At 39.5% G+C, this 12,681-nt stretch overlaps 1 protein-coding gene across 2 annotated transcripts in view; it reads left to right on the forward strand.

The window, feature by feature from the left end:
- Pde7a (phosphodiesterase 7A) overlaps nucleotides 1-12,681 on the forward strand; it is an 85,492-nt gene that overhangs the window by 35,143 nt on the left and 37,668 nt on the right. The window contains exon 1 of one of the 2 annotated variants that reach the window (XM_032898612.1): nucleotides 7,767-8,632. The exons of the other annotated variant lie outside the window; for it this stretch is intronic. Coding sequence (XP_032754503.1) covers nucleotides 8,573-8,632 — 60 coding nt within the window. The 5' untranslated portion in view covers nucleotides 7,767-8,572. Of the gene's footprint in view, nucleotides 1-7,766; nucleotides 8,633-12,681 lie in introns of those variants that run through there. 2 annotated transcript variants of the gene reach the window in all.

The following is a 12,681-nucleotide window of genomic DNA, read 5'->3' on the forward strand; positions in this document are numbered from 1 at the left end:
TTCTTGCTTCCAGCTCCAGAGAGCTAGGATCATAGGCCATCTTTCCTGGTGTATGTGGTACTAAGAATCCAACCAGGTCATGCTTGGTGAGCATTCAGCTAACTGAGCCACAGCCCTGCTCCTCACCTTGATATTTGTTGAACCTTCTTGTCACTTGCTGCGATGGCTATTCTCAGTTGTCAACTTAACTGTATTTGGAATGAACTACAATTCAGAAATGGTGGGTACGTGTGTGATCAGATCTTGAGGCATAGTAATTATGCTAAGTTTCTTTTCTGGCCTTAGTACTACTGAGGTATGAGAGGACCAGGAGTATTATCTAAAAGTATATCTATGAGAGAAGATGGGTGATGGAGGCAAGGGGCTGCTGTTTAGTTTGAATAGTTACCATTTCTAAGTTTTGGACTGCTGTCTTCCCCATCCTCTTCTGTTGGTGAGGGTAAAGGTTTTGATTTAGCCATCTTTATTTTGATAAGCCTAGTCTCCATGCAGCTGTGGCTAGTGTAGGGTTACTCCTAAATCTCTCTTTCTAGGCCAGCTCTTCCAAGGCCTTTACACCTATGTGACCAGCGCAGAATGGATGGATGTTTCCACTTAGCTGTCCTCAGATATACAAGCAAACCACCTCTTACTGTCCCACCTATCAGCCCTTAGGGCATTATCTCTTCTTAGTGAGGCAGTAGCTTTCTTACAGACAACTTTGCAGACAGAAGTCTTCTTCCCATATTTTCAAAAACTGAATTTGTTCATGACTCTGTCTTTGCATACAATTCAAATTTCTTAGTATGATTGACAGAAAAGTTTTTAGACTCAGTCACTTCACCATTTCAGGTTTAACTTTGCACAATAATTGTGTTAAACTACCCATGGACATAATGTGCACACAGTTCTCTCCAGAACACATTTAATAAGTATGTTCACCCATACAACTAGCCTCCTAGTCAAGATGCTATATTCCTCTGTGACATCCCCTCTAACCCCCAACCACCCCTGATGAGGTTTGTGTCATTGTGGCTCAGTTGTGATTCCTAGAATCTGGTTTAAATGTTTTCTGCTGACTGTGTTCTTCCTGGCTTTTCATGATGCTTTTGAGACTGCTTCTGTTGATAAAAAGCATATTTTCATCGGCTATTGGGTTACAATATGCCAATCAGTGTAACTCCAAGTGCTGAATGGTCTAACTGGCTGCTGAAGTCCCCACATTACTCCATTCACGCATTACTACTGTTGTCCTGTGGAGGCTTAGCTCTCTTTCTCAGCCTTATAACTTTTTTCTTTTAATTAGAAATTTGTAATTGTATTTGTTTGTTTGTCTGTTTGTCTGTTCATTGTGTGTATATGGGCTCTGTTACCTGCTTTTGTGCTCTCCATGGAATGGGCCTTTGCTGTATACCATAATGTATTTGTTCATTGGTTGATGGGTGGCCAAGTTGTCACCAGTCTTGATTGTGATGAACGAAACAATTATGAACATTTGTGTTCAAGCCATCTCTTGCCAACACATTGATATTGTGGATCTTTTTCTTTAACTATTTGTGGATATATTAGTAGTAGTAATTGCATCTTACGGTTTCAGGCAGCATTTTTCAGATTGTTAAATATACTGTCTATCCTACCTTCTTTTTCTTGATCTTTTTACCTGAAATATTGACAGTGTCACATTATCCTGGTGTCTTTATTCAGTACGCAAAATCTTGGGTTACCCATCACATCTGACATCACATCTGTCATACTGACATCACATCTGTCATACTAACATCACATCTGTCATACTAACATCACATCTGTCATACTGACATCACATGTGTCATACTGACATGGCATCTGTCATACTGACATCACTTGTGTCATACTGACAGCACACTGTCATACTGACATCACATCTGTCATACTGACATCACATCTGTCATACTAACATCACATGTGTCATACTGACATGGCATCTGTCATACTAACATCACATCTGTCATACTGACATTGCATATGTTATACTGACATCACATGTGTCATACTGATATCACATGTGTCATACTGACATCACATGTGTCATACTGACATCACATCTGTCATACTGACATTGCATATTATACTGACATCGCATGTGTCATACTGACAGCACACTGTCATACTGATATCACATGTGTCCTACTGAAGGCATCTTGCATCTGCTTGTGATGATGATACTCACTTGTGTACTCTCTGAGTCCTCAAGGCCCATCACAGTGAAGAGCTGAAGATCTCTTCTATCCTCAGCCCTCCTTCTTCCCCTTCTTCCCTGCTCCTTCACAGTAAGACATTTGCAGACTAAAGTGCCTCAGGTGCACTTTCAAATCTCTCTGTGCTTTGATTAGTTTGGAGCAGGCAGCAGTACTTTCCCACAGTGTTTTCTTCCTCACACTAAGGGTTCAGTGTTAGTTTATTCTTAATCAACAACTAGGGAGGTGTCATTGAAAGAAGTCTCTCATGGGGTGAGATGTAGAGGAGTTTCTGGTTACTAAATCGAACCTGGTACCTGAAGCTTATTTTGATGACTGTAGTGCCTTGACTTGCATGGGTAGCAAACTCTTGGTGTATCCTGGAATTTAAATATGCTAGGTGGTTTTTGTTGTTGTTGTTGTTGTTTATTAGTTTGTTTTGTAGAAAATTAAAACCTTGAGAATTGAACCAGTAGAGTAACTTCCTATAGTTTGACCTACATGGAAAACTGAGGAGTTGAGCCTAGGACTTCAAGGCCAGCTCCCTCTTTAAAAACAAATAACAGGGCTCATACATATACAATGAATAAGCACAAATAAATGTAATTATAAACTTCTGATTAAATGAAAAGTTACAAAGCTGTGAAATAAAAAGCTAAGCCTCTACAGGACAACAGCAGCAATGTGTGAGCATTTGTAATGTGGGAGCTTCGCCAGTCACTTAAGACCCATTGGGTCATTCTCCTATACAGTTTGACACATTGTAACCCAATATTCCATGGAAATGAGCGTGTGATTCCTCCTCATATGAAAAGAGTAAAATCATCCCGATTCTTCACAAGTAGCTAAGTCTTCAGTTCAGCAGAATATTGTCCCGTGACACCAAGATAGCCCATAGGTTTGTTTCTTTGACTCATGCTTATAATTACTTCAAAATTATGGAAAAGTCAGAAGTTGCCACCATAATCTTGAAAAGGATAAAAATAGTGGTTTAAATCCCAAAACTATGTAGTGTGGACCGAAAGGGACCACACACAGGGCATGTTGTAAGCCTCAGGCTGTTAGCACGTTAGACCAAGAGAATGCCAGTTACTAGTTCACCTGAATTTCACTGAGGCTGTACAGTCCCTGATGGCATCCATAAAAACAAAAATGAGAGCAGTGTGGGTCCTGTATCCCTAAAATGAGAGCAGTGCAGGTCCTGCATCCCTGTTAGGAAGAGTACTTTCTGGGCAAGCGCATACTCCCCAAGAGGAAGTACTCCATGTCCTTGAACCTGCTTGTCTTGTTTTATGCTTGTGTGCAGCAATGGGAATCAGAAAAGAATTGCATATTACTTATTTAGTATGCTGAATTTAAAATGTTTGAACATTCATTTGCATTTTGACGTAAAGTTGTAAACGTATGTAGAACAGCAGGTCTTGACCATCAGAAAACACACATCCCTGATGGTCTTAAGAATTGAGACACTGCTCAGTAGCAAAAGCATAGCTGTGAAATGGCAATGGAAATACATTCATGCTGGGGTTCCTTAGACCACGGCAAGTACCTATGTGGGGGCACATGTGTCAGGGAACAGATGCAGAGGTTAGAGGACGATTCTGGGGTTTGCTCTCCCCTTCTATGTGTGCATCAGGCTTGCATGGTTCCTTTACCCACTGCACTATCTCACCAGTCCAAACATTTTTTAGTTTGTGAAATTCATACCATTGAAAAATGTTAACTTGTGGCTTTTATCAAAGAGACAAAACAAAAAAACAACAAAACCCCGCTTTTATTTACTTGTTATTGTTATGGGCTGCGAAGTGGCAAAGCAGTTCGAGTTTCACTCTAATAGTGTCCATAGTTTTCTGTCATAAATTTAGTTGTCATTTTTTAAAGACGCTACACCACATTTATATAAAGAACTCTGTGATAAGCTATTTTTGTCTGTAAGGTTCCAAAATTATAGGCACTGATGTCAATGCAGATGAAGTTAGCCTAATTTGGTCAAGAGAGGGACATGCAGAGTCTCTGTATGGATAGCTAAAGCCTATTGCCAAGATTGACAGGTGTCCCAGGGTGGCAGGGAGCTCTTGGATAAATTCTGCTCTTGGATTACGCTTCTAGGAAACAGTGATCAAAGTCATACTTTGGTTTTTATTTATCATACTCATAAAAGAATAAGGTCTGCTTGTAACTGAGTTTTTCAGATACTAAATCATATAAACCCTAGAACAATTTTTAAAAGAGTCACACTTTCTGCTTATAATCTAAGATTGTTTTTGAAAATTTAGCTGTGTTTCAATGCCCTGATTTCTTTTTTTTTTTTTTTTTTTTTTTTTTTGCAGTTGTCAACCAATTTTTTGTTACACTGCTACTGTCACTAAGGATTTGACATGGCTTAGGAAAGTTACAGTGAAAGAATGTATCTGGCATTAGTAAAACAGGAACTAACTTGACAAGACTTGATTTTTGGTCTTATTGTGAAGGTATTTTAGTATTAACATATCTTGGTAACATGTAAGTGTGTCTCAAAATAATAAAAGGTTAGAAAGCCGTTAGGTTCCTGGTATTGAGATAGTTTAGGATATTTTACCCAGAACTCAGATTTGGGCAAAAATTTCAAATTGTAAAGATGTTGTCAGCAATGAAGACCTTGTGATTTTAGTTGTAAATTCAATATTCTAGTCTCATAGGCAATTCTCTGATAGAGAGGATTGTATCTTGAATGTCTCTGCATTCACAATGTCAGACATACAGTAGACATATAAGAAGTGGGTGCTGGAGTAGCGGGTCATTGTAGAGAGCCAAAGTCTTAGCCTGTGTTAGAAATGAAAGCCCAGTTCCTGGTCCTGTTTCACGGCAGAGATTTTTACCACCTGACTAGTACAGTGCAAACTGCCCTTCTGGATGTAGGTTTGAGATTAAGAATCAGGTTGGAGCCATCCTGGTTAGGGCAAAGCACTGATAACCCACCATGAGTTGGATTTTGTTATGGTGGTGTAAAACCCATGTGCATGCCAAAAAGGCACCTACATGTCCCATGCTCAGAATTTTGTGGTTGTTTCATGCAGAATCTGGTGTCCTATAGGCTAGCCTGGACGTAAGTGACCTTTATGCTCCTGATTACTAGGATTAGAAGCATGTGCTGCTCCATTTGGCTAGCTGTTGTCCGGGATGAGGGATGAGGAATAAGACTGCTGTCATATAGAGTTGTTTGGTTTTGGTGTTGTTGTTGACACTTGTCAGACTTTTTTTTTTGAAAATGATAACTTTATTTTTTTTTACTCTTAGTAACATTAAATTGTTTTTTAGTTCATAAGATGTGACACAAGTGTCTTTCTTTTACTTTTTTTCTGCCCACCCCCAACACACACCAACTCCCTCCCACCTCCTCACCTTGACATTCCCTTACACTGGGGCATCGAGCCTTGACAGGTCCAAGAGCCTCTCCTCCCATTGATGACTGACCAGGCCATCCTCTGCTACATATGCTGCTGGAGCCGTAGGTCCATCCCAGTGTACTCTTGGGCTGGTGGTTTAGTCCCTGGGAGCTCTGGAGAGTCTGATTGGTTGATATTGTTGTTCTTCTTATGGGGTTGCAAACCACTTCAGCTCCTTCAGAACTTTCTCTAACTCCTCTGTTGGGGACCCAGTTTTCAGTTCAATGGTTGGCTGCAAGCATCCACTGCTGTATTTGTCAGGCTCTGGCAGAGCTCTCAGGAGACAGTTATATCAGGCTCCTGTCAGCTTGCACTTCTTGGTATTTGCAATATTGTCTGGCTTTGGTGGCTGTATATGGGATGGATCCCCAGATGGCCTTTCCTTCAGTCTCTGCTCCACACTTTGTTTCCATATATCCTCCTGGGAATATTTCTATTTCCCCTTCTAAGAAGGTCTGAAGCATCCACACTTTGGTCATCCTTCTTCTTGAGCTTCATGTGGTCTGTGAATTGTATCTTGAGTAAACCGAGCTTTTGGGCTAGTAATATCCACTTATCAGTGAGTACATACCATATGTGTTCTTTTGTAATTGGGTTACCTCACTCAGGATGATTTTTTTTCTAGTTCCATCCATTTGCCTAAGAATTTCATAAAGTCATTCTGTTTAATAGCTGAGTAATATTCCATTGTATAAATGTACCACATTTTCTGTATCCATTCCTCCGTTGAAGGTCATCTGGGTTCTTTCTAGCTTCCGCCTATTATAAATAAGGCTGCTATGAACATAGTGGAGCATATGTCCTTGTTATTATGTTGGAGCATAATCCCAACAAGTTCATTTAAATAAGAGAACTTTGACCTTACCTTTCTTACTCTTTTTTGTAGTGTTTCTGAATCCTGATTCTTTCTCTTCTCCTGTCAGCCCTTCTCTTTTAGTTTGAAAGAAAATGCAAATTCATGTGTTTACCATAAACAAAGACACTTTAAACATTAAATAGTGTGTGAAAAATAGGGATTTTAGATTTGGCTTCTTTAAATGAGCCATATTAGCAGCTGATTGGCAAGAAGTGTGACAGTGCTAAGAGAGAACTCCTGGGCATCATAGAGGTGCCTGGCTCTGCGTGGGTAGCAGAATACCAAGATGCTCTCTGCTGCACCTCTGTTCTTTGATCTTGATGGTTGAGCCTTATTGGCATAGAACATCAGAGAGCCCAAGAGTCAAACCTAGTTTCATAAGAATCTGCATTACATCTTGTTATTGTGCCTTGCTATAGCAAGATGTGTGAAGTTTATGGTTCTGTGTTATGAATAATTTCAGTTTAAGAAAACCATAATTTCAACATGTGCATTCATGGGTATTTTACTTTTGATTGGTATGGAATTAAGTTCTTTTAAATACTAATGAGATGACTCTGTGTATTGAGGCGCTTGTGTGAAGACCTCTAATGTCCTGAGTTTAATCTCACTCTTGCAAGTTAGAAGAGAACACATACCTGGACACTTGAGTGATATCCCCTGACCTACATATATTCTCATTCTCATCCTCATCCTTCTCCCCCTCCTCCTTCTTCCCCTCTGCCCTTCTCCCTCTCCCTTCCTCCACCCTCCTCCCTTCCCCCCTATCTCTAAGCCAAATAAGCCTCTTGTACTGAGGAATGAATGATAACAAAAATTACATTAATTACTATTTGAACTCTGTTCAAGTATGTTAACTATCATTTGTAAGGTAGAGTATGCAGATGATCTTGTCTCCTTGTGTACTGAAGTCTATGACAGTCTATTATCTCCTGAGTGTTTATTTCTGTCCGTCCAGCTGTCATCAGCTCTTCCTGGAGCCTCGGCAATGATGTTCCAACTGCCCGGCCAGCCCCTAACCCCTCTGAACTATCCTGGCTGAAGTGTTAAATGCTTTAGCACAAGACTCCCAACAGTTCTGCATGGGCTGGCCTGTGCCCCCATCCTGACCCATCTCTCTGCACTAGAGTTACTCAGTTTTGGGTTTTTTTTTTCCCTTTTTTTTTTTTTTTTTTTTTTTTGTCTCTAGTAGTTTTGTGTTTGTTTGCAGCCATTTGGTTAATATGGATTTGGTTAATATGGATTATAATTGTCTGGAGGCAGGAGCCATATTTTCGATCACTGTGATTTTAAACATTGTCACTAACATGGAGCCTGCTACTTAACAGAAGCTTAATAAGTATTTGCTGAATTCTTGACTAAGAGTTTACGAGAGGCTCTTCATCAAAAGTAACTTGCTGGATGCTCTGGCAGGTGGCGTAGATGGATGAAGAGAGATAAGCTTTGTTCTGGACAGCTCACTCGCAGTCACAAAAGTAAGACATGCACCCTGAATATTACAGAACTAAACTGTCTTAGGACTTGAGGACAGGTATCTTTTATTATGTGAGAATACATGACCTTATCAGTAAGGTTCAATGGCACAGATCACGTTTACAGCTGTTGTCATAAAATAACCGATATTGGAAGAAAGCAAAGGTTTGAAGAAATTCAATACTCAGGGGTAAAGTGTAAAATGTTCTAATATTTTGGAGTATTATGCCTGCAGAAGTGGCCTCCATGAAAAGAATGAGGAAATTTTTAGCCTTGCCAAACATTTTTAAAAATTACTTTAAAGTACTCTGTAGAACAAAGATTATAGACATGTTTGGGCTAGCCTGAGACCTTTTATGAGATTATTGGACCAGGTAGATTTTTCCTGTCTGTCTTCCAGTACTATTTCCTCTGCTCTATCCAAGTGGTGGGGTTGTGGCATTAAGCATGTGCTGGGCAGAAAGGCTAGACAGGCCGTGCATTCCCAGAGGAGTCAGGTGATCACTGTCTGAGGCAGCTGCTTGAGGTTCAAGGCAGTCAGTGTCCCTCTCTTCTGCCTTGGGCGGCTGTTATTCACTGGACTCCTTAAGGAGAGAGTATGTGGTGCGCTTTTGGCTGATCCAATGGGAATCACATTGATCTGGTGTCTGGCTTTGGTTCTGATCAAGTGGATAACCTCTAAGGTAGAGTATCTCTGCTCTCAGCATTGTGACACTAATCATTAATTTGACTATTTGATTAGTATGAAATATCCATTCTATTTATGTTGATTTTAATCTTTCTGATTTCAAGGAACCCTTAGTTCTATCAGTGAAAAGGCTTAAAGTTGCATTTTGTGGGATTCGGGTTTTTGGTTTTTATTTCTTTACCTAACATGATTGCGCTTGTGGGCTCTTTATGATACCATTCTTTAGAAGCAAGGAGGCTTTCCCAATGCCCTTCCTTTAAAGGAGTTTGACTTTGAAGATTTTATAGAATTAAACAAGCCAGACTTTTGAGTATTTGTGCTTTAAATATTTCCTTTCAGAGAAAAGGGGTTGACTGATGTTTCTATGCGTGAAGTGCAACTATTGAGGGTATTTTAAACAATGACAAGCTTTATAAAACAAAACCCATCCTGCTGTATGTCCCCTTTTCTTTTTCTTGGACTGTAGCTAAAACACATTCACAAAAATACAATTAGGAGCTGTTGCTTTGAAGTTCAGTTCAGTTGAGAAATGCTTGTAGTGTGCGAGCCAGCCAACTTGCAGCCTAGACCTGAGCCTAAAGCCGACGACACTTAAGTTGACATGTTTGAAATTATTTTCTGTACTTTCACAGAAACAGTTATATCTTTCATTTACCATCAGCTCCTTTTGTTTCTCTATTAGGAAAGCAAATATTAATTAAGACTCACAAGACTGCCTTTGTTTGTTTGCTAAGCAACAGAAAGTGCCTATAAAGTTATCGTTCCCCTTCAAGCAACACAGTAAGCCTGCTGCTTAATTGTTCACAACAACTCAGTGTTTTAGGCAGCCAAAAGCTTGTCTTTTACTACATATTAAGAGACATGTATTCTACAAAGCTTGTTTTGTTATATACATTGGGAAAAATAGTTTTGGCATTTTGGCCATGTTCTATCTGTTTCATGAATGGTATAATTTTTATGTATGTTGTTTCCAGAACCTTTACTTAGACCCCTGTGTTTGAATGTATTAACTCTGTTTACCAGTGTACAAAGTGGGAAGAAAGACTACTTTACAGAGTTCTTGGGTAGGTTACGTAAGATTTTGTACGACGACATCTAGAGCAATATCTATTGTTACTCTTACCATGCCTGCCTTTAAAAGTTATGTGTTAACTAATATTGGGGACAATGTCTACCTTCTGTTACTTACCTGCAGTGAAGTCTTTATGGAAGAATGACTCAACCTATTCCAGAGCGCACGGTCCTGAACAGCCATGGTTCTTGGGAGCCTACGGTTTAACTTGTTTATGCTGTGCCCGCTGGTTGCTGATTAGCTCGGCCTCGCCCATGTTTTGACCTATACTAGTTTGCTTTACAAGCTGTTCCCAGGATGGCTAAATTAGAAGAGTCACGAGTAGAAGCCTTGGTTATTTCTATTCTCTAGAGAAGTGTAATGGGAATGTGGACAGCAGCCCGGAGGACATCAGGACCGATGTAGACTCTGGGTTTTCATAAAAGTTGTTTTTCTATTTTTATTAAAAATAAAAGTCTACCAGTATGTGGCCTTAAAATTTATGATCTTTCAAGAAATGTTTGTTAAGCTTGTGTCTTGGTGTATAAAGCACATTTTTTAAGGTGATACTCTTAAGTGGAATAAATCTGTATTCTAATTCATAATGTAATACATTTTTCAAAATGAGTTACTTTAGATTAACTAAATTGCTTAGAGAGAGAACTTGGTGATACTCATTAAATGTAAGTTATAAGGAAGTTGATGTGTGACTTGTATGTATTGGTGGGTTCAGATACTTATTTTCAAAGTTGATTTTTTTTAATGTAATTTCATTTGGATTTATTTGGTAGGTATCTTGGGATTCAGGTTATTTCTTAGGCCAGTTATATTAAGTACTTTAACAAAACAAATTGAATATTTTATTAAGTAATTATCAAAATATACTTAATTAAGCTACATTAAATTTTACCTTTTTTGCCCAGATTTTAACAAATATTTGATAGTGAAGATGCATCTTTCCCACGGGGTGAGAGCAGTGGCTTTTCAGCCCGGAGCGACCAGCTCACTCAGAGACAGCAGCAGTCCTACCCACTGTTGCTGCGGGGCCTGGGATGTATTCCTTATGAATTAGTTCCTTGCTATGTGAGATCATACTTTCTTTGCAGATTTTTTTAGATGATTTGTACTTTTTATTTACTTTGTGAAATATAATAACTATACACACTATAAAATTTAAAAGACGCAAAGTTTCGCATTAAAAATCCTCATTGCTTCTATCCTTTGATATCCTTGGGGACAAGAGTATTGAAAGAGTTTAGTTTTGGTTGAAAGATTGTTCTACATTTCATGATCCTTTTAAAGGATTAAGTCATACAAGGTTTCAGCCTATTTTTTTTCTTAGATGATAAGTAAGCATTAAGAAGAATATTCCTTGGAACTGGAGTGGTAAAATGCTTGTGCGAGCATCGAGGACTTGCATTCAGTCCTCAGGCGTGTTGATGCCTGCTTGAAATTTCAGCCCTGAGGGTTCTCTGGCCAGTCAGTGTAGCCTACTTGGTGAGTTCCAGGCCTAGTGAGAGACTATTTCTTAAAACAAGGTGGACGGTGCCTGAGGTGTAGGTACTGGCGGTTGACCCCCAGTCTACAAACACACACACGCACACACACACACACACACACACACACACACACACACACACACACACACACACACACTGGGTTGCATATCAATTCCGTGCAATTTCTTAAAGTAAACTTTTTTCATAATTATTTTTTAAGTTGATGTTCTTACCCCCCTGGAGATTTATAGATCCATATATGTTATGTTACGTGCCTGTAAATCTCAGCCAGAGTTTTGTGGGGTAGAAGATCATTAATCTTATGAGTAGAACTTTGATCACACAGCTTCAGTGTGCTAATTTTTGTTGATGAGATTGTGAACCCTTCCTCTTTTCTTCCCTTCTTTTTTTTTTTTTTTTATTAAATAGTGTTGTCCCAGAAACCCCCCACTCAGTTGTCTCCTCAGGTCTTTATGGTGTCACATCACTGTACAGATTGGTACATCGTGGCACCAGTTCCGATGACGACTACTGCTTTTTAAAGAAATTAATTTTATTAATTGCTAAAAAACAAACAAAAAAAGAACAACAAAAACAAACAAAACCCAGCCAGGCATGGTAGCACACACCTTTAATCCTAGCATTCGAGAGGCAGGCAGATCTCGGTGAGTTTGAGGCCAGCCAGTTTACACATCAAGTTCTACATATAAGCCAGCCGTCATTTCACAGTAGGACCCTGTCTCAAACAAACAGTTTTACTGTAGTCAAGTGTGGGTGCACACTCACCATGCCACCGCATGCCTGTGGAGGTCAGACAGTGCCTTAAGGAATCAGTCCTCTCTTCCTACCTGTGATTCTAGAGGCTTGAACTTGGGCCATCAGTCCTGGCAGTAAGCACTTTACCTACTGAGCCGTTTCACCGGCTTCTCTAGTTTGATGTGCTAGTGCTGTTCTGAGTGTTGGGAGTTGGTCTGGGTCTGGAGTAGCCAGCAATGATTTAGGCATTTGCTGGTGCAGAACTTAAATACTAATCAGAGACTTAGTCACTTTTATCATCCAGATTTTGAAATGTATTTCACTTGTACAATTCTGACAGTAACTTCATTTATTCCTTAGTTCAGACATTTTATTTGCAACAAGTGCGTTTGTTAACAAAGTATTTATTTAGAGCTTACTAAGTGATAGGTCATATTTCAGAGTCGTCAACACTGTGGTGAATGACACAGATAAAGTTCTAGCTCCTGTGGAACTTCTATTTTAATACAAAGCAAATAGGATAATACTAGCCACGTGCTACAAGGAGGCTGAGCGGCCTCTGATTCCCAAGTGCCGGGATGAAAGGTGTGTGCTGCCATGCCTGGCTTGTGTTTTGTTTTGTTTTGTGTTGTTTATGTTTGTTCGTTTGTTTATACACAGTTAATAAAATGTGTTGCTTTAAAGGCAGTAGCCTGGAGGCACTGCAGGAAAGTGTGATTTTCAGATGGTTACAGCTTT

Source organism: Rattus rattus, chromosome 3, assembly GCF_011064425.1.
Source record: "Rattus rattus isolate New Zealand chromosome 3, Rrattus_CSIRO_v1, whole genome shotgun sequence".
NCBI lineage: Eukaryota > Metazoa > Chordata > Mammalia > Rodentia > Muridae > Rattus > Rattus rattus.